A 23102-nucleotide genomic window follows, 5' to 3' on the forward strand; every position below is an offset into this window, starting at 1 on the left:
CTAATTATCTAAAAAAGTTTTCACATGTGAAAGTGTGCCAGACAGTTGGCAAATTAGTGTTAATGATAGCCATACATGTGTATACTTTTGCTAGGAGTGTGTTGGAAATTTGGTAATTGAGTGTTGTGCAGTGAATTGTGCCTACAGTTTTGCAAAGTGTGTGTTACAAAATTGCAAACTGAGTGCAAAGCAGTTTTTGTGCTTTTAGTTTTGCAAACTCAGTGAGTGGTTTTGCTATAAGTCTGAATAGTTTTGGAGATTGTGCTACAGGAATCACAGTTAGGGTTTAAGCATTCAGAAAAAACTGTAATATCAAGGCCAAACTTCCACTCAGCCTCAGACTCAAGTAACCAAGGGCTGCTTGAGAATATAACCCCCTATTAAACAGCTGACAAGGATACAAAAAGTTGTTTTTTTTTAAAAGGGAGATGATTTCTTTTGGCTTCAAGCATCATACTGAAACACATGTAAAATCCTACTCTTTAGGACTGTGTTTTCCAACCACTGTGACCGAGAAATGATCAGGAGTACCGTGGAAGATTATCTGGTTCCACCAGATTAGTGCACTAAGCGATCGACGTGAGTAACTAGCAGAACAATTACATTCTCTTCCACTAGAGGGCAGTACAACTATCTGCTCTAATTTAATGGGTTGCCAACTGCCAGTAAAATAGAATATGACGTAGAGGAAATTACATTGTCAGTGAGACAACGCAGCGCGTAATAGCAATAGATAAATATTTGAAAAGAAAAAGTGGTAAATCTGACCTGGGTCCTGGAGAAAATTGCGACCCAGACGAAGGCCGTAGCATGAGTAGTGATCAGAAAAAGCAAAAAAGGTATACTGGGGACAAACCGAGCCAGTTCCTCTATGCCTGGTGCGCGGGGGGAAATGATCAATATGCCTTTTGTGACATTTTTGTTTGGTGGTGTGCCGCGTGATTTTTCTAATGTTAAATATGTGCCATGGCTCCAAAAGGTTGGGAAACACTTCTTTAGGAAATATATGTTTTCAACAGTGCAGCGTGATCACTTTCAATGAGTCTGACAATGACAGGAAGAAGAAAAGCCTCTTGTGATGTGTTTGTGTCTTTGTGTTTGTGTCTTATTTATATTTTATTTAATTGTATATAATTTATTAAAATTATTTTGTTGCATTTTTTACAGTATGTATAAATTAACCAGGAGTGGACTAGATCTAATAAACTGTCAACTTTGTGTAAATATACATATGTTTTCTATAAAATTTGAAACCAAACGAGCAGCCAGCCCGTTCACTAATTTCTCAATTTAAATGTTTTAACGATACATAGACGATAAATATCTACTATTTTTTATTGCTATGATAGTAACTATTAATATTACTATAATTAATCTTTCTTGCGCTGTTTTCCATTTCTCTTAAAAATACACTTCTTTCAGCCTCTCTTGGTTTTCATCCAGCATCTACGGCCCAAAATGGCCATAAAAAGGAATATTTGTCAACAAAGAATTAAATTAAATGGAAATAGCACAAAGCATTGACCAGAAAGGTGTATGCTTTAGCTGAAGCTTGTTTTATCTCCAATGTATACAGAGCATATTTTCATAAATAGCAAGCAAGACTTTTATTATGGAATCTAATTTCTGCCACTAGGAAAACTAAAATTAAAAACTTTTCGTCTATAAGTCCAAAGTTGGAGTTATTGTCTCAAAATTTCAGCTTATGTACTCAATCTTCTGAGAAAATAACTAAAAATTGATCAAATAGCATATATGTTCAAGTTATTAAGTCCGGGTTTTGAGATAATAACCCGATATTTTTTACGATATAATAATAATAATAATAATAATAATAATAATAATAATATATCGTTGTTTTACATTTCACTTTCAGACTGTCATTTTACTGTAGAAATGGGAAATTGTTGTAATTTCGACCCACTCTACTGTAACGCACGTGAAGCGGCAGACCAATCAGATGACGGCGAGCCCACAGCCACCCGGATGTACTCCTGAAGTGCTTCCTCGTCAAAACACTGGCATGGTGGAACTATTGAGTGACTCAAGTGTTACAGTGACAGCTTTTTAAAACAGCTATGCCGGGCCCATACAAAGAAACAGACCTAACCGAGAGGGTCGAGGCGTTCCTGTCCGACCTGAAGCGCGGGGGGACCGGGGCAGGACCTCTCCGGGGCTCTGCGGAGACAGCCCGAGAAACGACAGCCCTGCTCCGCAAAATTACAGCCCAGGCTCGGTGGAGCAGTGCAGGTGCTGAATGCTGTTTGTTGTCGACACAGTGAAGTTAACTGCAGCGACAGCTGCCATTGTAGTCAAACAGGCTTTGTTTTTAAATCTGGTATAACGCTGTAGTACATGACAAATAAGCTTTCTTTAGCTTTCCTTACATCTAAACAATACAGAATATACATATGTAAAATGTTGAACATGTAGAAAAAATGGTTGCTGATGTAAAATCATACACAAAAAATATTCTATCCCAAGATTTTGGTCTTTTGCAAACATCTTCTCGATTTCAGGTGATCTGATGGAAATAATCCGCAAAGACGGGAGGAGGATGACAGCAGCTCAGCCCTCAGAGACCACAGTGGGTAACATGATCAGACGGGTGCTGAAGATCATCAGAGAGGAATATGCCAGGTGAGGACGCCAAAACCTACCATTTTCAAAAAAAAACCCCATTTGGTCCTTTTTAATTTGATAGCAACGTGTCCCAAAAAAGTTCGGATGAGGAGAACAAAAAGCTGGAAAAGTAAGCAGTACTAAAAGTAAACAGCTGGAGGAACATTTTAAAACCAATTAGGTGAACTGGGAACAGGGAATTAACATGACTGGGTATAAAAGAGCATCTTAAAGAGGCAAAGTAAAGTAAAGATCAGCAGAGGTTCACCAGTCTGCAAAAGCCCTCCATAAATTGTTGATGAATTTCAGAATAATGTTCCTCAACGTAAAAATGTGAACACTTTGAATATCGCATCATGAAAAGATTTTGAGAAACTTGAGAAGACTCTGTGCGCAAGGGACCAGACTGAAAAACAGGACTGGATGCCTGTTATATTCAGGCCCTCATATGGCACTGCATTTAAAACAGACATGATTCTGTCATGGAAATTCACTGCATGGGATCAAGAGCACTTAAAGAAATTATTGTTTGTGTTCACCTGTGTTCATCCACAAGTGTATGTTAAAGCTATACCATGTAAAGAAGAAACCAAATGAAGTGAGTCAAAGTGGAAAACTCTTCTATGCATCATCAGTGCTGAAAACTATTTACAGGTTTTAGAGTAACATATGTTCCCATTCAGATATTGGTAAACTGCATCTTGTACAGCAGCATGGCTCTGTAGTAGAGGTAGGGCTGTGCGATATGACCAAAATCTCATATCCCGATATAAGAATTCTATCGTCCCGATAACGATATAAATCACAAAAATGTAACATTTTTGTAAATTCTGTGAATCTCGGGCAGCTCGACTTGCGGCAAGTGTTTCCAGCTGCGCGTCATGTAGCTGGAGTCGAGTGTTTTAACCGATGTATGAAACTATACATTTTTAGACATAAGTTGTAACGGCTGCCGTTTTCTTTGTGAGTATTTATTACACAGTGTGCCACGGGAAACAGCCTGTTCTAACGTTTGAGTCTAAGGTTTATTTTTTAGCACCAGGCGGCTCTTTTTTACTTCTCATCCGTAAATAATCTGCTCTTTCACGTGATTCTGTTTATTTTGAAAAGTCTCAACAGGATCTTGAGCTTTATTGTGAAAGGTTTATGTGGAACATAAACAAGCGGACACGCGATGGTTTTACCGTCGTTGTTGCTAACGACAACGCATAAAAGCAGGCGCTTGTCCGTCTGTAGTGTGGTTATATAAAATATAAGAGAAAGAGAGAACTTTAAGAAATTAATATAGCCACTACAGTGACCATCAAAACTATGAAAAAATATTGCTGTAAAGAGTTTATTTTGCGACACCACGAAACAAACGATAGCATAAAATGAAACGATAAATGTTTTTATATCGTCATCCGATATATATCGTTATATCGAACAGCCCTAAGTAGAGGTGCTTCAGCTCTGAGCTTCCCTTCCTGCAGTCCAGACCTTTGACTATCTGGAAACATTTTATGCATGTTGAAGTAAAGTAAATGTGACAAAGAAAACCCAGGACTATCGAACAGCTAGAATCCTCCAGCATCCTCCAGCAGCTTTTCTCTTCATTTCCCAGATGTTTACAAACTATTTACAAACATGTCGCTGTCCCAACCTATTTGAGATGTGTTGCTGCCCTCAAATTGAAAACAAACTAATGAGCTGCAGTTTCAAGTTTTTTCTTCTGTCCCAGAAAACCATTTGACCTAACAGTTGAAGTACAATCGTACCATATATTAAAGGATGAGAGTATGTTGCTTAGAAATACTTAAGCTACAGACGGCTGAAATACTTTGTGTTTTTGGTGAGATTTGTGCTTAACTGTGTTTTTCTTTCAGATCTCGGGGCAGCAGTGAAGAAGCAGACCAGGAATCCCTCCACAAGTTGCTGACCTCTGGGGGACTCAGCGAGGAGAACTTCAGGCAACCTTTTACTCTCCTCAAATCCAACGTCATCGAGGCCATCAATGAGCTACTCACTGAACTGGGTAAGTTGCGTTATTACCAAGATAGCGTCAGTTTGTATTTTAAATCACTCCAATTCTTGGTGCCCATCATTCTGTTTTTCAGAGGGAACGACCGACAACATTGCCATGCAGGCCCTGGAGCACATCCACTCTAATGAGGTCATCATGACGATCGGCCGCTCGCGCACCGTGGAGGCTTTCCTCAAAGATGCTGCACGCAAACGCAAGTTTCACGTCATTGTGGCAGAGTGTGCTCCTTTCTGCCAGGTAGCTCATCTACATCAGTCATAAAGGAAATATTAAATGTCTAACTTTAGATAGAAAACACAGTTCCTAATCTTATTTTTTCACCTCTCTACAGGGGCACGAAATGGCTACAAACCTCTCAAAGGCTGGCATCGAAACAACTGTGATCACAGATGCTGCCATATTTGCAGTCATGTCTCGAGTTAATAAGGTACTTAACGTTTTAAGGAGACGTTAGCGCAGTCATGTTAGAGCATGCAGGTGAACTTGTGTCATGATCTTTTTGCAGGTCATCATTGGAACACAGACAGTTCTAGCAAATGGAGGCCTGAGGGCCATCAACGGGACACACACACTGGCCCTTGCAGCTAAGCATCACTCCACACCTCTGATTGTTTGTGCTCCCATGTTCAAGCTCTCACCTCAGGTAAGAGATTACTCCAAAGTCCGAGTTATCTCCTTTCAACCCCCATAAATGATTAAACTCATACTTCTGTGAACATGATATGTCATATTTCAGTTTCCAAATGAAGAGGATACCTTCCATAAGTTTGTCTCCCCACATGAGGTGCTCCCGTTCACTGAAGGTAACATTTGCAACAAAACTGACCTCAACCACGTGCCCACCTTTGGAAAATCCTTTTCAGATTTGGACATATCCTCTTTGTCAGGTTTTTTTTAAAATAACTCACATTTTTCTGTTTATATTTCAGGTGAGATTCTCTCAAAGGTGAATGTGCACTGTCCTGTGTTTGACTATGTCCCGCCCGAGCTCATCACACTGTTCATCTCCAACATCGGAGGACACGCACCGTCATACATCTACAGACTGATGAGTGAACTTTACCACCCAGAGGACCATGAACTTTAATCGGTGTATTTAACAAATAAATAGAAATGAATGATTTTGCAGTGTAGTTTGTGTCTCTTTTGATGTGGTTTCATTTTTTGTACCTGAAGTCCCTTACAATAAAGAGAGAGCTGTTAAGAACAGCTGAGGTTATTGTGTAACACCAGTACAGATAAACGCTCATCATATCATAATGAATAACACTGACTTCCCTTTAATGGAACAATGGATTCAAACTAAGATGTGGAAACAGAGTCACATGATCCTGATGAACAGCAGACTGTAGTTGCAACTGTTGTCCAGGTGGAGGTGGTGTAGGACATGCAGAGCAGCAGGTTTGTGAGTATTTCTGATGGTGATAAGAAGAATAAGACTTGGAGAAAGTCAGATTTCATCACAATAGTCTCAGTGTGAACGTCTCCAAAGAGAGGTGAGAGTGGAACAATGGTAATCCTCTCCCTCTGGTGAATTTTTTTCAAATTATTCAGGACTTCACAGTGTTGATGATTACAAAAGTGTAGAGAGATTACAAGCACACAACTAAGGTATATTTGGAATTAACACAGATGTTCATGATTTCAGTAGTAAAGTGATTTCTTTTTTTCTTTTTGTGTGTGTGTGGGGGGGGTGGGGAGACTACAAACAGCAACCTGAAGGTCTGACAGATCATGGAAAAATTTCGCTGTCAGAAGTGGGATTCGAACCCACGCCTCCAGGGGAGACTGCGACCTGAACGCAGCGCCTTAGACCGCTCGGCCATCCTGACATACTAAGCTCACGAGTATTTGAATAATCCCGAGCAGCTGCTGACTTGTATGTTGAGCGCATGTATGTTTAAGATAAACGAAAGCAAATAAAAAATAATTACAAAGAAAATACATTGATTTAAAAGTTTGTGTTAAATGTTGTAAGTCACATCGAAATAGAAAGATCAGGTGTGGGTGGACAGGAATGATTAGATGTCAACGACTTGATTGGATGGCCAAAGTGTGAAATGTGACGTCCTGTGAAGGAAGCGTGAAAAAGCGTGAGCAAGTATAAAAATTAGGTAAAATCATTTTGTCTTTTGCGAGATGAGCAGTCGGGAAGGTTGGATGTAAGAGGTTCACAGTTGAAAGTTCAAGCAGAGACACTAGATGGGGAATCACAGCCCAACCTGTGAATTGATTTCCACTGAATGCCCAGCTGCTTTCCTGTTGGGTGATTTTCATCAACACGGAATTAAGTGCGTTTTGGGGTCCTGTAGTGCTCATCCTTTCTCCATTCTCTTCTCACCATAAGTGTAGTTTAAATAATTATGGTTTTGTGATTTTACTTGATTTTGCTTTGCTCCTGCTAAATCGCTTTAATCAAACTTCCATTAATTAAAGTATAAATAGTGGACATTACGTTTGTGAAACAGTAAATATAAAAGTCGAAGTTTTATTCTTTATTAGTTCAAATAGCTCTTACAGGTTACCCTAGTCATAAAAAAACAGCTGGACGATTGCTGGACGACTGTCTTGCGTTGTGAAATACACACTGTCAGTAGTATAAAATACAATTGACATGATAAATACAGCGCTGGGATTTAAAAAAAATGTAATTATTTTAAAATACAATATACAATTTCATTCAGTAACAGATGGCATTACAACCTGGCAAAAAGTATGATTGAATACTTTTTGACAGGTTGTCACGACCTGACAGTATAATTGCAGCAACAGGGGTTCCATGGTGTAATGGTTAGCACTCTGGACTCTGAATCCAGCGATCCGAGTTCAAATCTCGGTGGGACCTGATTTTTGGGAGGTGTCTTCTCCGGCACTTTGAATTTCTGTATGAATTGTGTTTTCAGTGAACGCCGTATAAAATCAAGCAGCTAACTATGACGTCTGCCTTTACAAAACACTTGTCAATCACTAAAGAGTAGTACTAAAGAGCTGTCTGAAATTCAGTTGCACACCACACAAAGTTACAGAGTAAAAGTCACAAACACTCTGCTGACTCTCTAACCGCACAGCTCCAAACCTCTTCCGACCTCAAAGTCAGCACAGAAAGTGGGCGCCACGAGCTTCGTAGTATGTGTTTACATGGCTGAACAGCTGCTATATTCGAACAAACGCCTCCAGAGGAGACTGCGACCTGAACGCAGTGCCTTAGACCGCTTGGCGACCAAAAACCTGCACAAGTTATCATTACCTGACATGCAGTATGGTTTCACCTCTCAAAAAACAGTCCCACCGAGACTTGAACTCTGATCGCTGGATTCAAAGTCCAGAGTGCTAACCATTACACCATGGAACCTATGCAAAATCGTGTGAACTGTCAGGTCATGGCAACCTGCATAAAAGTATTCAGCCAAATGATCAGTATGGATGACATTGTAGATTATTGGCACTACGTTTCCATGGCTGAACAGCTGCTATATGTGTTATGAGAAGGATAATGTTTGTTTCTTCCAAAGTATCTAACAGTGGTAACCTCCACCAAACTGACACTGCAAAGTCAGAATTGCCGAGCGGTCTAAGGTGCTGCGTTCAGGTTGCAGTCTCCTCTGGAGGCGTGGTTTTGAATCCCACTTCCGACATTGACGCTTTACTCTTCTTGATATTGTGACAAAATGCTCTTGGGTTAACCACGAGCTTTCTAAAAACTTGCATATAACAATTGTGCACCATTCATTCCTCATCTTTGCTGCCCATCATTACAACTTTCCTAATGATGGGCAGCAGGTTAGTGTCATGATGTCACCTCAGACATGGTTAAAAGCCCTGTTAACGTAGCTGCTTGTTGCAGGGTGCGGTGGCGCATACCTGTAATCCAAGCTACCGGGAGGCAGAGGTTGGAGGATCGTTTGAGCTCAGGAGCTCTGAGCTGCAGCAGGCTATGTCGATCGGGTGTCCGCACTAAGTTCGGCATCGATATGGTGATCCTGGGGGAGCCCGGGACCACCAGGTCACCTAAGGAGGGGTGCACCGGCCCAGGTCGGAGACGGAGCAGGTCAAAGCCCCCGTGTCGCTCAGTAGTGGGATCGCACCTGTGAATAGATGCTGTAGCGCAGCCTGAGCAATACAGCGAGACCCAATCCTTATACCTGTCTCTACCTCACACAGCAACCTCATCAGCACGTCTTGGTCTTTTTACAGTTTTTTCTGAATGCTTAAACCCTAACTGTGATTCCTGTAGCACAATCTCTAAAACTATTCAGACTTATAGCAAAACCACTCACTGAGTTTGCAAAACTAAAAGCACAAAAACTGCTTTGCACTCAGTTTGCAATTTTGTAACACACACTTTGCAAAACTGTAGGCACAATTCACTGCACAACACTCAATTACCAAATTTCCAACACACTCCTAGCAAAAGCATACACATGTATGGCTATCATTAACACTAATTTGCCAACTGTCTGGCACACTTTCACATGTGAAAACTTTTTTAGATAATTAGTTCACTTTGCAATCAGCCTAAGCACTATAATACAGGTAAGCTGTGTGTGCGGAGTACAATGGAGGGAGCAGAAAGAGTGAGAAGTAGAGGAGGCCGAGGAAGAGGACGTGGAGGTGAAGAAGTAGGATGAAGAGGACAACAAGGACAAGGAGGAACAAGAGGAAGACGAGGAGGGGGGAGAGGAAGATGAGGAGGGGGGAGAGGAAGGGTAGGAAGAGTAAGAAATAGAATTGCTGATGACATCAGAGCTACAATAGTGGACCATGTAATCAACCGTGGAATGACCCTGAGGGTAGCTGGCCAACGGGTCCAGCCTAACTCGAGCCGCTACACTGGAGCAAGTACCATAAGGACATCTTGAAATGAGAATCGGTTAGTACAGTCACTTCGCACAAAGATTTGTAGCACTGCCATATGCCAATGAGAAACACACCAATACCATTGATGTAAAAATACTGAAATTGTTACTTTACAGAATTGCTAGATGACCAGATGCTGGGGGCAGAGGAAGCATGTTCACTGCAGACCAAGTAACCCATATAGTCATTATGGCGATTGCAAATAATCCTATACTTGGAAATAAACACTTGTGTTTGTTTTGATGTGTTTGAATAAACACCAGTACTTGAAGTTTGGATCCCTCTATGCTTATGGATCTATGACAGAAGTATGAGCTCAAACTGACATAGCCTACCTTGTGCACAGAGAAAGCAAAAGCCAGATGTGTTTTGTATTCATACCATCAGTGTGCAGTTGGCGCATTGTGTGCTTAGTAGATGATGGCTTGTGTGTACTGTTTGATACGGAAACACCATTTTTACGAAGGTGTGAAGAGTTAATCCAGCTGTGTTTGCTTTTGCAAGAGAACTACAATGTTTTGATTATTGGGTGACAGGTTTTCTTATTTGTGTGAAGAGTTTTGCAAAATTAGCCAATAGTTACAAAAAATGTGCTTAAGCAATCAGAAAAAACTGTAAGCAATCAGAAAAAACTGTAAACCCAAAGGTTACCTGAATGAATTTCCTAGTTTGAGTTTGTCTCCACCTGCTGGGCATCAGAAGTGTTTAGGATGGAGGATGTATTTGCAGCTGTCCTGCAGGTGGAGGTGGTGTAGGACAAGCAGAGCAGCAGGTTTGTGAGTGTGTTTAACGTCAATTAAAAAGACAAAGAAGGACTGATGAGGTTGCTGTGTGAGGTAGAGACAGGTATAAGGGTGTATATAAAGATTGGGTCTCGCTGTATTGCTCAGGCTGCGCTACAGCATCTATTCACAGGCGCCATCCCACTACTGAGCAGCACGGGGGCTTTGACCTGCTCCGTCTCCGACCTGGGCCGGTGCACCCCTCTTTAGACGACCTGGTGGTCCCGGGCTCCCCCAGGATCACCATATCGATGCCGAACTTAGCGCGGACACCCGATCGACACAGCCTGCTGCAGCTCAGAGCTCCTGTGCTCAAACGATCCTCCAACCTCAGCCTCCCAGTAACTTGGATGACAGGCACGCGCCACCGCACCCGGCGAGAAGCAGCTACGTTCACAGGAAGTTTTACTTTCATTCATGTGAGCTCATCAGGTTAGTGGCCATCATCAGCCAAGATGAAATGCTGTAAAAGTAAAAAACCTAATCATTTCAAAATGAGGAAGTCAGCACAGTAATAACAGGTTGTTGTTTTTTGTTGGGTTTTTTTTTTTTGACCAAGCAAAAACATGACATAGCCTTTTTAATAAGCCGAAGGACAGCGTATGTGTACGTGTGTGTTTGTATATTATTGTTTTGTGTGTACACTGTCAGAAATACAATAAAAATGTTGAAGGATTTTTACTCAGTGTTTACAATTTTCACAAGTATCTGATTGAATTGATGACAGCCTGTCATATTTTCATGCCATGACATGGGATGGGACCAGTCCTTATTTTAGGCTAATTGGAGTCAATAAGAAAGATTGTTTCAACTTGCTGAAAGTTTTGACTTCACAAAATCAGGTTTTTAGCACATCAGTGTCAATGTGAGCACATTCAAAGATGCACCAGTAATCAGCTTCCTGTAGTGAATTTTATTAGAATTATGTAGAATGTTTTTACAGTGTACATCATTATAAAATCCACTACAGTTCAGGGATGAACGGTGCACAACTGTGATAAGCAAGTTGTGAGAAACCTCGTGGTTCAACCAAATTTCAAGTGTATGTTGTGACAATATGAAGAAGAGCAAAGCTTGAATGTCAGAAGTGGGATTCGAACCCACGCCTCCAGAGGAGACTGCGACCTGAACGCAGCGCCTTAGACCGCTCGGCCATCCTGACGTACTACATGGGACTTTCGTGGAGGTTACAACTTTAGATAGTTGGGACGACACAAACGTTATACTCCACATAACACATATAGCAGCTGTTCAGCCATGGAAACACATACTCGTGGCGCCCACTTTCTGTGCTGACTTTGAAGTCAGCTGTGCAGTTAGTGAGTCAGGGGAGTGTTTGTGACTTTTACGCACAAGCGCACCTCAGCACTCAGACACCCCACTCTGTAACTTTGTGTGGTGTACAACTGAATTTCAGACAGCTCTTTAATACCACATAGTGATTGACAAGTGTTTGTAAAGGGAGAGGTCAAGGTTTGCTGCTTGATTTTATACACCTCTCACTGAAAACACAATTATAGCACAGTTTTGGTGTCCCAGAGAAGACGCTCAAATGTTTCACATCCCAATCAGCGGATAAAAAAAACTCAGGTCCCACCGAGATTTGAACTCGGATCGCTGGATTCAGAGTCCAGAGTGCTAACCATTACACCATGGAACCCCTGTGAGAGTGTGTGAACTGCCTGATCATGGCAACCTGCCAAAAAGTATTCAGCCAATATGTAATATATATGTATATATATATATGTATATATATGTATATATATATATATATATATATATATATATATATATATATATATATATATATATATATATATATATATATATATATATATATATATATATATATATATATATATATATATATATATATATATATATATATATATCGTTTTATATACTGTTGATTATAAGATGAAAAATCTATTTTAAAAAAATAGAGAAATTATCCCAGTAAAATGCAACACAGTCCCTTCCCTGGCAATCTTTCACCATACACTCAAAGAAATGATGTAAAGAAAACATTTACTTTACCCTGAAATCCTGACTCATGCCTGTACTGAAGTTGTGCACAGTTCACTTCTAAAACAAAAAAAACCCTTTTTACATGACAGTCAAAGCTGTGATCATAAGATGCAAATATTAAACCCAAAGGTTACCTGAATGAATTTCCTAGTTTGAGTTTGTCTCCACCTGCTGGGCATCAGAAGTGTTTAGGATGGAGGATGTATTTGCAGCTGTCCTGCAGGTGGAGGTGGTGTAGGACAAGCAGAGCAGCAGGTTTGTGAGTGTGTTTAACGTCAATTAAAAAGACAAAGAAGGACTGATGAGGTTGCTGTGTGAGGTAGAGACAGGTATAAGGGTGTATATAAAGATTGGGTCTCGCTGTATTGCTCAGTCTGCGCTACAGCATCTATTCATGCACAGGCACCATCCCACTACTGAGCGACACGGGGGCTTTGACCTGCTCCGTCTCCGACCTGGGCCGGTGCACCCCTCCTTAGGCGACCTGGTGGTCCCGGGCTCCCCGAGGATCACCATATCAATGCCGAACTTAGTGTGGATACCCGATCGACACAGCCTGCTGCAGCTCAGAGCTCCTGACCTTAAACGATCCTCCAACCTCAGCCTTCCGGTAGCTTGGATTACAGGCACGCGCCACCGCACCCGGCGAGAAGCAGCTACGTTAACAAGGATTTTAACTATGTCTGAGGTGACATCATCACATAAACTTCCTGCCCATCATTAGCCAAGTTGTAATGCAATAAGTTATTAGATAGAGAGATAGAGAGATTGATTGATTGATTGATTTAGTTTGTCTCCACCTGCTGGGCGGCAGGAGTGTTTAGGGTGGAGGATTTAGTTGCAGGTGGAGGTGGTGCAGGACAAGCAGAGCAGCAGGTTTGTGAGTGTTTTTGACGTCAATTAAAAATATAAATAAGGGCTGACGAGGCTGCTGTGTGAGGTAGAGACAGGTATAATGGTGTGTATAAAGATTGGGTCTCGCTGTATTGCTCAGGCTGCGCTACAGCATCTATTCACAGGCGCCATCCCACTACTGAGCAGCACGGGGGCTTTGACCTGCTCCGTCTCCGACCTGGGCCGGTGCACCCCTCTTTAGACGACCTGGTGGTCCCGGGGTCCCACAGGATCACCATATCGATGCCGAACTTAGCGCGGACACCCGATCGACACAGCCTGCTGCAGCTCAGAGCTCCTGTGCTCAAACGATCCTCCAACCTCAGCCTCCCAGTAACTTGGATGACAGGCACGCGCCACCGCACCCGGCGAGAAGCAGCTACGTTCACAGGAAGTTTTACTTTCATTCATGTGAGCTCATCAGGTTAGTGGCCATCATCAGCCAAGATGAAATGCTGTAAAAGTAAAAAACCTAATCATTTCAAAATGAGGAAGTCAGCACAGTAATAACAGGTTGTTGTTTTTTGTTGGGTTTTTTTTTTTTGACCAAGCAAAAACATGACATAGCCTTTTTAATAAGCCGAAGGACAGCGTATGTGTACGTGTGTGTTTGTATATTATTGTTTTGTGTGTACACTGTCAGAAATACAATAAAACTGTTGAAGGATTTTTACTCAGTGTTTACAATTTTCGCAAGTATCTGATTGAATTGATGACAGCCTGTCATATTTTCATGCCATGACATGGGATGGGACCAGTCCTTATTTTAGGCTAATTGGAGTCAATAAGAAAGATTGTTTCAACTTGCTGAAAGTTTTGACTTCACAAAATCAGGTTTTTAGCACATCAGTGTCAATGTGAGCACATTCAAAGATGCACACATTTAGTTGTGCACCAGTAATCAGCTTCCTGTAGTGAATTTTATTAGAATTATGTAGAATGTTTTTACAGTGTACATCATTATAAAATCCACTACAGTTCAGGGATGAACGGTGCACAACTGTGATAAGCAAGTTGTGAGAAACCTCGTGGTTCAACCAAATTTCAAGTGTATGTTGTGACAATATGAAGAAGAGCAAAGCTTGAATGTCAGAAGTGGGATTCGAACCCACGCCTCCAGAGGAGACTGCGACCTGAACGCAGCGCCTTAGACCGCTCGGCCATCCTGACGTACTACATGGGACTTTCGTGGAGGTTACAACTTTAGATAGTTGGGACGACACAAACGTTATACTCCACATAACACATATAGCAGCTGTTCAGCCATGGAAACACATACTCGTGGCGCCCACTTTCTGTGCTGACTTTGAAGTCAGCTGTGCAGTTAGTGAGTCAGGGGAGTGTTTGTGACTTTTACGCACAAGCGCACCTCAGCACTCAGACACCCCACTCTGTAACTTTGTGTGGTGTACAACTGAATTTCAGACAGCTCTTTAATACCACATAGTGATTGACAAGTGTTTGTAAAGGGAGAGGTCAAGGTTTGCTGCTTGATTTTATACACCTCTCACTGAAAACACAATTATAGCACAGTTTTGGTGTCCCAGAGAAGACGCTCAAATGTTTCACATCCCAATCAGCGGATTAAAAAAAACTCAGGTCCCACCGAGATTTGAACTCGGATCGCTGGATTCAGAGTCCAGAGTGCTAACCATTACACCATGGAACCCCTGTGAGAGTGTGTGAACTGCCTGATCATGGCAACCTGCCAAAAAGTATTCAGCCAATATGTAATATATATGTATATATATATATGTATGTATATATATATATATATATATATATATATATATATATCGTTTTATATACTGTTGATTATAAGATGAAAAATCTATTTTAAAAAAATAGAGAAATTATCCCAGTAAAATGCAACACAGTCCCTTCCCTGGCAATCTTTCACCATACACTCAAAGAAATGATGTAAAGAAAACATTTACTTTACCCTGAAATCCTGACTCATGCCTGTACTGAAGTTGTGCACAGTTCACTTCTAAAACAAAAAAAACCCTTTTTACATGACAGTCAAAGCTGTGATCATAAGATGCAAATATTAAACCCAAAGGTTACCTGAATGAATTTCCTAGTTTGAGTTTGTCTCCACCTGCTGGGCATCAGAAGTGTTTAGGATGGAGGATGTATTTGCAGCTGTCCTGCAGGTGGAGGTGGTGTAGGACAAGCAGAGCAGCAGGTTTGTGAGTGTGTTTAACGTCAATTAAAAAGACAAAGAAGGACTGATGAGGTTGCTGTGTGAGGTAGAGACAGGTATAAGGGTGTATATAAAGATTGGGTCTCGCTGTATTGCTCAGTCTGCGCTACAGCATCTATTCATGCACAGGCACCATCCCACTACTGAGCGACACGGGGGCTTTGACCTGCTCCGTCTCCGACCTGGGCCGGTGCACCCCTCCTTAGGCGACCTGGTGGTCCCGGGCTCCCCGAGGATCACCATATCAATGCCGAACTTAGTGTGGATACCCGATCGACACAGCCTGCTGCAGCTCAGAGCTCCTGACCTTAAACGATCCTCCAACCTCAGCCTTCCGGTAGCTTGGATTACAGGCACGCGCCACCGCACCCGGCGAGAAGCAGCTACGTTAACAAGGATTTTAACTATGTCTGAGGTGACATCATCACATAAACTTCCTGCCCATCATTAGCCAAGTTGTAATGCAATAAGTTATTAGATAGAGAGATAGAGAGATTGATTGATTGATTGATTTAGTTTGTCTCCACCTGCTGGGCGGCAGGAGTGTTTAGGGTGGAGGATTTAGTTGCAGGTGGAGGTGGTGCAGGACAAGCAGAGCAGCAGGTTTGTGAGTGTTTTTGACGTCAATTAAAAATATAAATAAGGGCTGACGAGGCTGCTGTGTGAGGTAGAGACAGGTATAATGGTGTGTATAAAGATTGGGTCTTGCTGTATTGCTCAGGCTGCGCTACAGCATCTATTCACAGGCGCCATCCCACTACTGAGCAGCACGGGGGCTTTGACCTGCTCCGTCTCCGACCTGGGCCGGTGCACCCCTCTTTAGACGACCTGGTGGTCCCGGGGTCCCACAGGATCACCATATCGATGCCGAACTTAGCGCGGACACCCGATCGACACAGCCTGCTGCAGCTCAGAGCTCCTGTGCTCAAACGATCCTCCAACCTCAGCCTCCCAGTAACTTGGATGACAGGCACGCGCCACCGCACCCGGCGAGAAGCAGCTACGTTCACAGGAAGTTTTACTTTCATTCATGTGAGCTCATCAGGTTAGTGGCCATCATCAGCCAAGATGAAATGCTGTAAAAGTAAAAAACCTAATCATTTCAAAATGAGGAAGTCAGCACAGTAATAACAGGTTGTTGTTTTTTGTTGGGTTTTTTTTTTTTGACCAAGCAAAAACATGACATAGCCTTTTTAATAAGCCGAAGGACAGCGTATGTGTACGTGTGTGTTTGTATATTATTGTTTTGTGTGTACACTGTCAGAAATACAATAAAAATGTTGAAGGATTTTTACTCAGTGTTTACAATTTTCGCAAGTATCTGATTGAATTGATGACAGCCTGTCATATTTTCATGCCATGACATGGGATGGGACCAGTCCTTATTTTAGGCTAATTGGAGTCAATAAGAAAGATTGTTTCAACTTGCTGAAAGTTTTGACTTCACAAAATCAGGTTTTTAGCACATCAGTGTCAATGTGAGCACATTCAAAGATGCACCAGTAATCAGCTTCCTGTAGTGAATTTTATTAGAATTATGTAGAATGTTTTTACAGTGTACATCATTATAAAATCCACTACAGTTCAGGGATGAACGGTGCACAACTGTGATAAGCAAGTTGTGAGAAACCTCGTGGTTCAACCAAATTTCAAGTGTATGTTGTGACAATATGAAGAAGAGCAAAGCTTGAATGTCAGAAGTGGGATTCGAACCCACGCCTCCAGAGGAGACTGCGACCTGAACGCAGCGCCTTAGACCGCTCGGCCATCCTGACGTACTACATGGGACTTTCGTGGAGGTTACAACTTTAGATAGTTGGGACGACACAAACGTTATACTCCACATAACACATATAGCAGCTGTTCAGCCATGGAAACACATACTCGTGGCGCCCACTTTCTGTGCTGACTTTGAAGTCAGCTGTGCAGTTAGTGAGTCAGGGGAGTGTTTGTGACTTTTACGCACAAGCGCACCTCAGCACTCAGACACCCCACTCTGTAACTTTGTGTGGTGTACAACTGAATTTCAGACAGCTCTTTAATACCACATAGTGATTGACAAGTGTTTGTAAAGGGAGAGGTCAAGGTTTGCTGCTTGATTTTATACACCTCTCACTGAAAACACAATTATAGCACAGTTTTGGTGTCCCAGAGAAGACGCTCAAATGTTTCACATCCCAATCAGCGGATAAAAAAAAACTCAGGTCCCACCGAGATTTGAACTCAGATCGCTGGATTCAGAGTCCAGAGTGCTAACCATTACACCATGGAACCCCTGTGAGAGTGTGTGAACTGCCTGATCATGGCAACCTGCCAAAAAGTATTCAGCCAATATGTAATATATATGTATATATATATATATGTATATATATATATATGTATATATATATATATATATATATATATATATATATATATATATATATATATATATATATATATATATATATATATATATATATATATATATAGTTTTATATACTGTTGATTATAAGATGAAAAATCTATTTAAAAAAATAGAGAAATTATCCCAGTAAAATGCAACACAGTCCCTTCCCTGGCAATCTTTCACCATACACTCAAAGAAATGATGTAAAGAAAACATTTACTTTACCCTGAAATCCTGACTCATGCCTGTACTGAAGTTGTGCACAGTTCACTTCTAAAACAAAAAAAACCCTTTTTACATGACAGTCAAAGCTGTGATCATAAGATGCAAATATTAAACCCAAAGGTTACCTGAATGAATTTCCTAGTTTGAGTTTGTCTCCACCTGCTGGGCATCAGAAGTGTTTAGGATGGAGGATGTATTTGCAGCTGTCCTGCAGGTGGAGGTGGTGTAGGACAAGCAGAGCAGCAGGTTTGTGAGTGTGTTTAACGTCAATTAAAAAGACAAAGAAGGACTGATGAGGTTGCTGTGTGAGGTAGAGACAGGTATAAGGGTGTATATAAAGATTGGGTCTCGCTGTATTGCTCAGTCTGCGCTACAGCATCTATTCACAGGCACCATCCCACTACTGAGCAGCACGGGGGCTTTGACCTGCTCCGTCTCCGACCTGGGCACCCCTCCTTAGGCGACCTGGTGGTCCCGGGCTCCCCGAGGATCACCATATCAATGCCGAACTTAGTGTGGATACCCGATCGACACAGCCTGCTGCAGCTCAGAGCTCCTGACCTTAAACGATCCTCCAACCTCAGCCTTCCGGTAGCTTGGATTACAGGTACGCGCCACCGCACCCGGCGAGAAGCAGCTACGTTAACAAGGATTTTAACTATGTCTGAGGTGACATCACCACATAAACTTCCTGCCCATCATTAGCCAAGTTGTAATGCAATAAGTTATTAGATAGAGAGATAGAGAGATTGATTGATTGATTGATTGATTTAGTTTGTCTTCACCTGCTGGGCGGCAGGAGTGTTTAGGGTGGAGGATTTAGTTGCAGGTGGAGGTGGTGCAGGACAAGCAGAGCAGCAGGTTTGTGAGTGTTTTTGACGTCAATTAAAAATATAAATAAGGGCTGACGAGGCTGCTGTGTGAGGTAGAGACAGGTATAATGGTGTGTATAAAGATTGGGTCTCGCTGTATTGCTCAGGCTGCGCTACAGCATCTATTCACAGGCGCCATCCCACTACTGAGCAGCACGGGGGCTTTGACCTGCTCCGTCTCCGACCTGGGCCGGTGCACCCCTCCTTAGACGACCTGGTGGTCCCGGGCTCCCCCAGGATCACCATATCGATGCCGAACTTAGCGCGGACACCCGATCGACACAGCCTGCTGCAGCTCAGAGCTCCTGTGCTCAAACGATCCTCCAACCTCAGCCTCCCAGTAACTTGGATGACAGGCACGCGCCACCGCACCCGGCGAGAAGCAGCTACGTTCACAGGAAGTTTTACTTTCATTCATGTGAGCTCATCAGGTTAGTGGCCATCATCAGCCAAGATGAAATGCTGTAAAAGTAAAAAACCTAATCATTTCAAAATGAGGAAGTCAGCACAGTAATAACAGGTTGTTGTTTTTTGTTGGGTTTTTTTTTTTTTGACCAAGCAAAAACATGACATAGCCTTTTTAATAAGCCGAAGGACAGCGTATGTGTACGTGTGTGTTTGTATATTATTGTTTTGTGTGTACACTGTCAGAAATACAATAAAAATGTTGAAGGATTTTTACTCAGTGTTTACAATTTTCGCAAGTATCTGATTGAATTGATGACAGCCTGTCATATTTTCATGCCATGACATGGGATGGGACCAGTCCTTATTTTAGGCTAATTGGAGTCAATAAGAAAGATTGTTTCAACTTGCTGAAAGTTTTGACTTCACAAAATCAGGTTTTTAGCACATCAGTGTCAATGTGAGCACATTCAAAGATGCACACATTTAGTTGTGCACCAGTAATCAGCTTCCTGTAGTGAATTTTATTAGAATTATGTAGAATGTTTTTACAGTGTACATCATTATAAAATCCACTACAGTTCAGGGATGAACGGTGCACAACTGTGATAAGCAAGTTGTGAGAAACCTCGTGGTTCAACCAAATTTCAAGTGTATGTTGTGACAATATGAAGAAGAGCAAAGCTTGAATGTCAGAAGTGGGATTCGAACCCACGCCTCCAGAGGAGACTGCGACCTGAACGCAGCGCCTTAGACCGCTCGGCCATCCTGACGTACTACATGGGACTTTCGTGGAGGTTACAACTTTAGATAGTTGGGACGACACAAACGTTATACTCCACATAACACATATAGCAGCTGTTCAGCCATGGAAACACATACTCGTGGCGCCCACTTTCTGTGCTGACTTTGAAGTCAGCTGTGCAGTTAGTGAGTCAGGGGAGTGTTTGTGACTTTTACGCACAAGCGCACCTCAGCACTCAGACACCCCACTCTGTAACTTTGTGTGGTGTACAACTGAATTTCAGACAGCTCTTTAATACCACATAGTGATTGACAAGTGTTTGTAAAGGGAGAGGTCAAGGTTTGCTGCTTGATTTTATACACCTCTCACTGAAAACACAATTATAGCACAGTTTTGGTGTCCCAGAGAAGACGCTCAAATGTTTCACATCCCAATCAGCGGATAAAAAAAAACTCAGGTCCCACCGAGATTTGAACTCAGATCGCTGGATTCAGAGTCCAGAGTGCTAACCATTACACCATGGAACCCCTGTGAGAGTGTGTGAACTGCCTGATCATGGCAACCTGCCAAAAAGTATTCAGCCAATATGTAATATATATGTATATATATATGTATATATATATATAGTTTTATATACTGTTGATTATAAGATGAAAAATCTATTTAAAAAAATAGAGAAATTATCCCAGTAAAATGCAACACAGTCCCTTCCCTGGCAATCTTTCACCATACACTCAAAGAAATGATGTAAAGAAAACATTTACTTTACCCTGAAATCCTGACTCATGCCTGTACTGAAGTTGTGCACAGTTCACTTCTAAAACAAAAAAAACCCTTTTTACATGACAGTCAAAGCTGTGATCATAAGATGCAAATATTAAACCCAAAGGTTACCTGAATGAATTTCCTAGTTTGAGTTTGTCTCCACCTGCTGGGCATCAGAAGTGTTTAGGATGGAGGATGTATTTGCAGCTGTCCTGCAGGTGGAGGTGGTGTAGGACAAGCAGAGCAGCAGGTTTGTGAGTGTGTTTAACGTCAATTAAAAAGACAAAGAAGGACTGATGAGGTTGCTGTGTGAGGTAGAGACAGGTATAAGGGTGTATATAAAGATTGGGTCTCGCTGCATTGCTCAGTCTGCGCTACAGCATCTATTCACAGGCACCATCCCACTACTGAGCGACACGGGGGCTTTGACCTGCTCCGTCTCCGACCTGGGCCGGTGCACCCCTCCTTAGGCGACCTGGTGGTCCCGGGCTCCCCGAGGATCACCATATCAATGCCGAACTTAGTGTGGATACCCGATCGACACAGCCTGCTGCAGCTCAGAGCTCCTGACCTTAAACGATCCTCCAACCTCAGCCTTCCGGTAGCTTGGATTACAGGCACGCGCCACCGCACCCGGCGAGAAGCAGCTACGTTAACAAGGATTTTAACTATGTCTGAGGTGACATCATCACATAAACTTCCTGCCCATCATTAGCCAAGTTGTAATGCAATAAGTTATTAGATAGAGAGATAGAGAGATTGATTGATTGATTGATTTAGTTTGTCTTCACCTGCTGGGCGGCAGGAGTGTTTAGGGTGGAGGATTTAGTTGCAGGTGGAGGTGGTGCAGGACAAGCAGAGCAGCAGGTTTGTGAGTGTTTTTGACGTCAATTAAAAATATAAATAAGGGCTGACGAGGCTGCTGTGTGAGGTAGAGACAGGTATAATGGTGTGTATAAAGATTGGGTCTCGCTGTATTGCTCAGGCTGCGCTACAGCATCTATTCACAGGCGCCATCCCACTACTGAGCAGCACGGGGGCTTTGACCTGCTCCGTCTCCGACCTGGGCCGGTGCACCCCTCTTTAGACGACCTGGTGGTCCCGGGCTCCCCCAGGATCACCATATCGATGCCGAACTTAGCGCGGACACCCGATCGACACAGCCTGCTGCAGCTCAGAGCTCCTGTGCTCAAACGATCCTCCAACCTCAGCCTCCCAGTAACTTGGATGACAGGCACGCGCCACCGCACCCGGCGAGAAGCAGCTACGTTCACAGGAAGTTTTACTTTCATTCATGTGAGCTCATCAGGTTAGTGGCCATCATCAGCCAAGATGAAATGCTGTAAAAGTAAAAAACCTAATCATTTCAAAATGAGGAAGTCAGCACAGTAATAACAGGTTGTTGTTTTTTGTTGGGTTTTTTTTTTTTTGACCAAGCAAAAACATGACATAGCCTTTTTAATAAGCCGAAGGACAGCGTATGTGTACGTGTGTGTTTGTATATTATTGTTTTGTGTGTACACTGTCAGAAATACAATAAAAATGTTGAAGGATTTTTACTCAGTCTTTACAATTTTCGCAAGTATCTGATTGAATTGATGACAGCCTGTCATATTTTCATGCCATGACATGGGATGGGACCAGTCCTTATTTTAGGCTAATTGGAGTCAATAAGAAAGATTGTTTCAACTTGCTGAAAGTTTTGACTTCACAAAATCAGGTTTTTAGCACATCAGTGTCAATGTGAGCACATTCAAAGATGCACACATTTAGTTGTGCACCAGTAATCAGCTTCCTGTAGTGAATTTTATTAGAATTATGTAGAATGTTTTTACAGTGTACATCATTATAAAATCCACTACAGTTCAGGGATGAACGGTGCACAACTGTGATAAGCAAGTTGTGAGAAACCTCGTGGTTCAACCAAATTTCAAGTGTATGTTGTGACAATATGAAGAAGAGCAAAGCTTGAATGTCAGAAGTGGGATTCGAACCCACGCCTCCAGAGGAGACTGCGACCTGAACGCAGCGCCTTAGACTGCTCGGCCATCCTGACGTACTACATGGGACTTTCGTGGAGGTTACAACTTTAGATAGTTGGGACGACACAAACGTTATACTCCACATAACACATATAGCAGCTGTTCAGCCATGGAAACACATACTCGTGGCGCCCACTTTCTGTGCTGACTTTGAAGTCAGCTGTGCAGTTAGTGAGTCAGGGGAGTGTTTGTGACTTTTACGCACAAGCGCACCTCAGCACTCAGACACCCCACTCTGTAACTTTGT

General features: G+C 42.3%; 1 protein-coding gene and 22 non-coding genes across 23 annotated transcripts; 3 read left to right on the plus strand and 20 right to left on the minus strand.

The window, feature by feature from the left end:
* The first annotated feature begins 1994 nt into the window (after positions 1 to 1994).
* Positions 1995 to 5767, plus strand: eif2b2 (eukaryotic translation initiation factor 2B, subunit 2 beta). Its single transcript, XM_085383006.1, has 8 exons — positions 1995 to 2250; positions 2520 to 2640; positions 4488 to 4636; positions 4719 to 4882; positions 4977 to 5072; positions 5151 to 5288; positions 5382 to 5448; positions 5575 to 5767. The coding sequence occupies exons 1-8, from the start codon at positions 2079 to 2081 to the stop codon at positions 5730 to 5732; spliced, it is 1065 nt and encodes a 354-aa protein (XP_085239132.1). The 5' UTR covers positions 1995 to 2078; the 3' UTR covers positions 5733 to 5767.
* A 627-nt stretch (positions 5768 to 6394) lies between these two features.
* On the minus strand, positions 6395 to 6477 carry trnal-cag (transfer RNA leucine (anticodon CAG)). The gene has a single exon. It is a non-coding gene; the product is annotated as a tRNA-Leu (tRNA).
* Positions 6478 to 7418: 941 nt separating this feature from the next.
* On the plus strand, positions 7419 to 7490 carry trnaq-cug (transfer RNA glutamine (anticodon CUG)). The gene has a single exon. It is a non-coding gene; the product is annotated as a tRNA-Gln (tRNA).
* A 435-nt stretch (positions 7491 to 7925) lies between these two features.
* trnaq-uug (transfer RNA glutamine (anticodon UUG)) lies at positions 7926 to 7997 on the minus strand. Its single transcript has one exon. It is a non-coding gene; the product is annotated as a tRNA-Gln (tRNA).
* A 488-nt stretch (positions 7998 to 8485) lies between these two features.
* Positions 8486 to 8784, plus strand: LOC146652062 (signal recognition particle RNA). Its single transcript, XR_014907755.1, has one exon.
* Positions 8785 to 10363: 1579 nt separating this feature from the next.
* Positions 10364 to 10662, minus strand: LOC146652063 (signal recognition particle RNA). Its single transcript, XR_014907756.1, has one exon.
* Positions 10663 to 11363: 701 nt separating this feature from the next.
* Positions 11364 to 11446, minus strand: trnal-cag (transfer RNA leucine (anticodon CAG)). Its single transcript has one exon. It is a non-coding gene; the product is annotated as a tRNA-Leu (tRNA).
* A 426-nt stretch (positions 11447 to 11872) lies between these two features.
* trnaq-cug (transfer RNA glutamine (anticodon CUG)) lies at positions 11873 to 11944 on the minus strand. Its single transcript has one exon. It is a non-coding gene; the product is annotated as a tRNA-Gln (tRNA).
* Positions 11945 to 12656: 712 nt separating this feature from the next.
* Positions 12657 to 12959, minus strand: LOC146652066 (signal recognition particle RNA). Its single transcript, XR_014907774.1, has one exon.
* A 318-nt stretch (positions 12960 to 13277) lies between these two features.
* LOC146652067 (signal recognition particle RNA) lies at positions 13278 to 13576 on the minus strand. The gene has a single exon (XR_014907762.1).
* A 717-nt stretch (positions 13577 to 14293) lies between these two features.
* Positions 14294 to 14376, minus strand: trnal-cag (transfer RNA leucine (anticodon CAG)). Its single transcript has one exon. It is a non-coding gene; the product is annotated as a tRNA-Leu (tRNA).
* A 427-nt stretch (positions 14377 to 14803) lies between these two features.
* Positions 14804 to 14875, minus strand: trnaq-cug (transfer RNA glutamine (anticodon CUG)). Its single transcript has one exon. It is a non-coding gene; the product is annotated as a tRNA-Gln (tRNA).
* Positions 14876 to 15483: 608 nt separating this feature from the next.
* On the minus strand, positions 15484 to 15786 carry LOC146652070 (signal recognition particle RNA). The gene has a single exon (XR_014907776.1).
* Positions 15787 to 16104: 318 nt separating this feature from the next.
* LOC146652071 (signal recognition particle RNA) lies at positions 16105 to 16403 on the minus strand. The gene has a single exon (XR_014907765.1).
* Positions 16404 to 17104: 701 nt separating this feature from the next.
* On the minus strand, positions 17105 to 17187 carry trnal-cag (transfer RNA leucine (anticodon CAG)). The gene has a single exon. It is a non-coding gene; the product is annotated as a tRNA-Leu (tRNA).
* Positions 17188 to 17614: 427 nt separating this feature from the next.
* Positions 17615 to 17686, minus strand: trnaq-cug (transfer RNA glutamine (anticodon CUG)). Its single transcript has one exon. It is a non-coding gene; the product is annotated as a tRNA-Gln (tRNA).
* A 675-nt stretch (positions 17687 to 18361) lies between these two features.
* LOC146652074 (signal recognition particle RNA) lies at positions 18362 to 18654 on the minus strand. The gene has a single exon (XR_014907778.1).
* Positions 18655 to 18976: 322 nt separating this feature from the next.
* Positions 18977 to 19275, minus strand: LOC146652075 (signal recognition particle RNA). The gene has a single exon (XR_014907749.1).
* Positions 19276 to 19993: 718 nt separating this feature from the next.
* Positions 19994 to 20076, minus strand: trnal-cag (transfer RNA leucine (anticodon CAG)). The gene has a single exon. It is a non-coding gene; the product is annotated as a tRNA-Leu (tRNA).
* Positions 20077 to 20503: 427 nt separating this feature from the next.
* On the minus strand, positions 20504 to 20575 carry trnaq-cug (transfer RNA glutamine (anticodon CUG)). The gene has a single exon. It is a non-coding gene; the product is annotated as a tRNA-Gln (tRNA).
* A 577-nt stretch (positions 20576 to 21152) lies between these two features.
* Positions 21153 to 21451, minus strand: LOC146652078 (signal recognition particle RNA). The gene has a single exon (XR_014907766.1).
* Positions 21452 to 21769: 318 nt separating this feature from the next.
* LOC146652079 (signal recognition particle RNA) lies at positions 21770 to 22068 on the minus strand. The gene has a single exon (XR_014907757.1).
* Positions 22069 to 22786: 718 nt separating this feature from the next.
* trnal-cag (transfer RNA leucine (anticodon CAG)) lies at positions 22787 to 22869 on the minus strand. Its single transcript has one exon. It is a non-coding gene; the product is annotated as a tRNA-Leu (tRNA).
* Positions 22870 to 23102: the final 233 nt, after the last annotated feature.

This window comes from Rhamphochromis longiceps, linkage group LG15 (genome assembly GCF_057381845.1).
Source record: "Rhamphochromis longiceps isolate RC_006_pf linkage group LG15, R_longiceps_female_GT1.1, whole genome shotgun sequence".
Taxonomy (NCBI): Eukaryota; Metazoa; Chordata; class Actinopteri; order Cichliformes; family Cichlidae; genus Rhamphochromis; species Rhamphochromis longiceps.

What these genes read in the sequence shown, in the direction of transcription:
- eif2b2 (XM_085383006.1), top strand. Translation starts at nt 2,079, where the DNA reads ATGCCGGGCCCATACAAAGAAACAGACCTAACCGAGAGGGTCGAGGCG. An exon ending in GGCTCGGTGGAGCAGTGCAG is followed by an intron (nt 2,251 to 2,519) that starts GTGCTGAATGCT and finishes TCTCGATTTCAG; the next exon opens with GTGATCTGATGGAAATAATC. An exon ending in TCATGTCTCGAGTTAATAAG is followed by an intron (nt 5,073 to 5,150) that starts GTACTTAACGTT and finishes ATCTTTTTGCAG; the next exon opens with GTCATCATTGGAACACAGAC.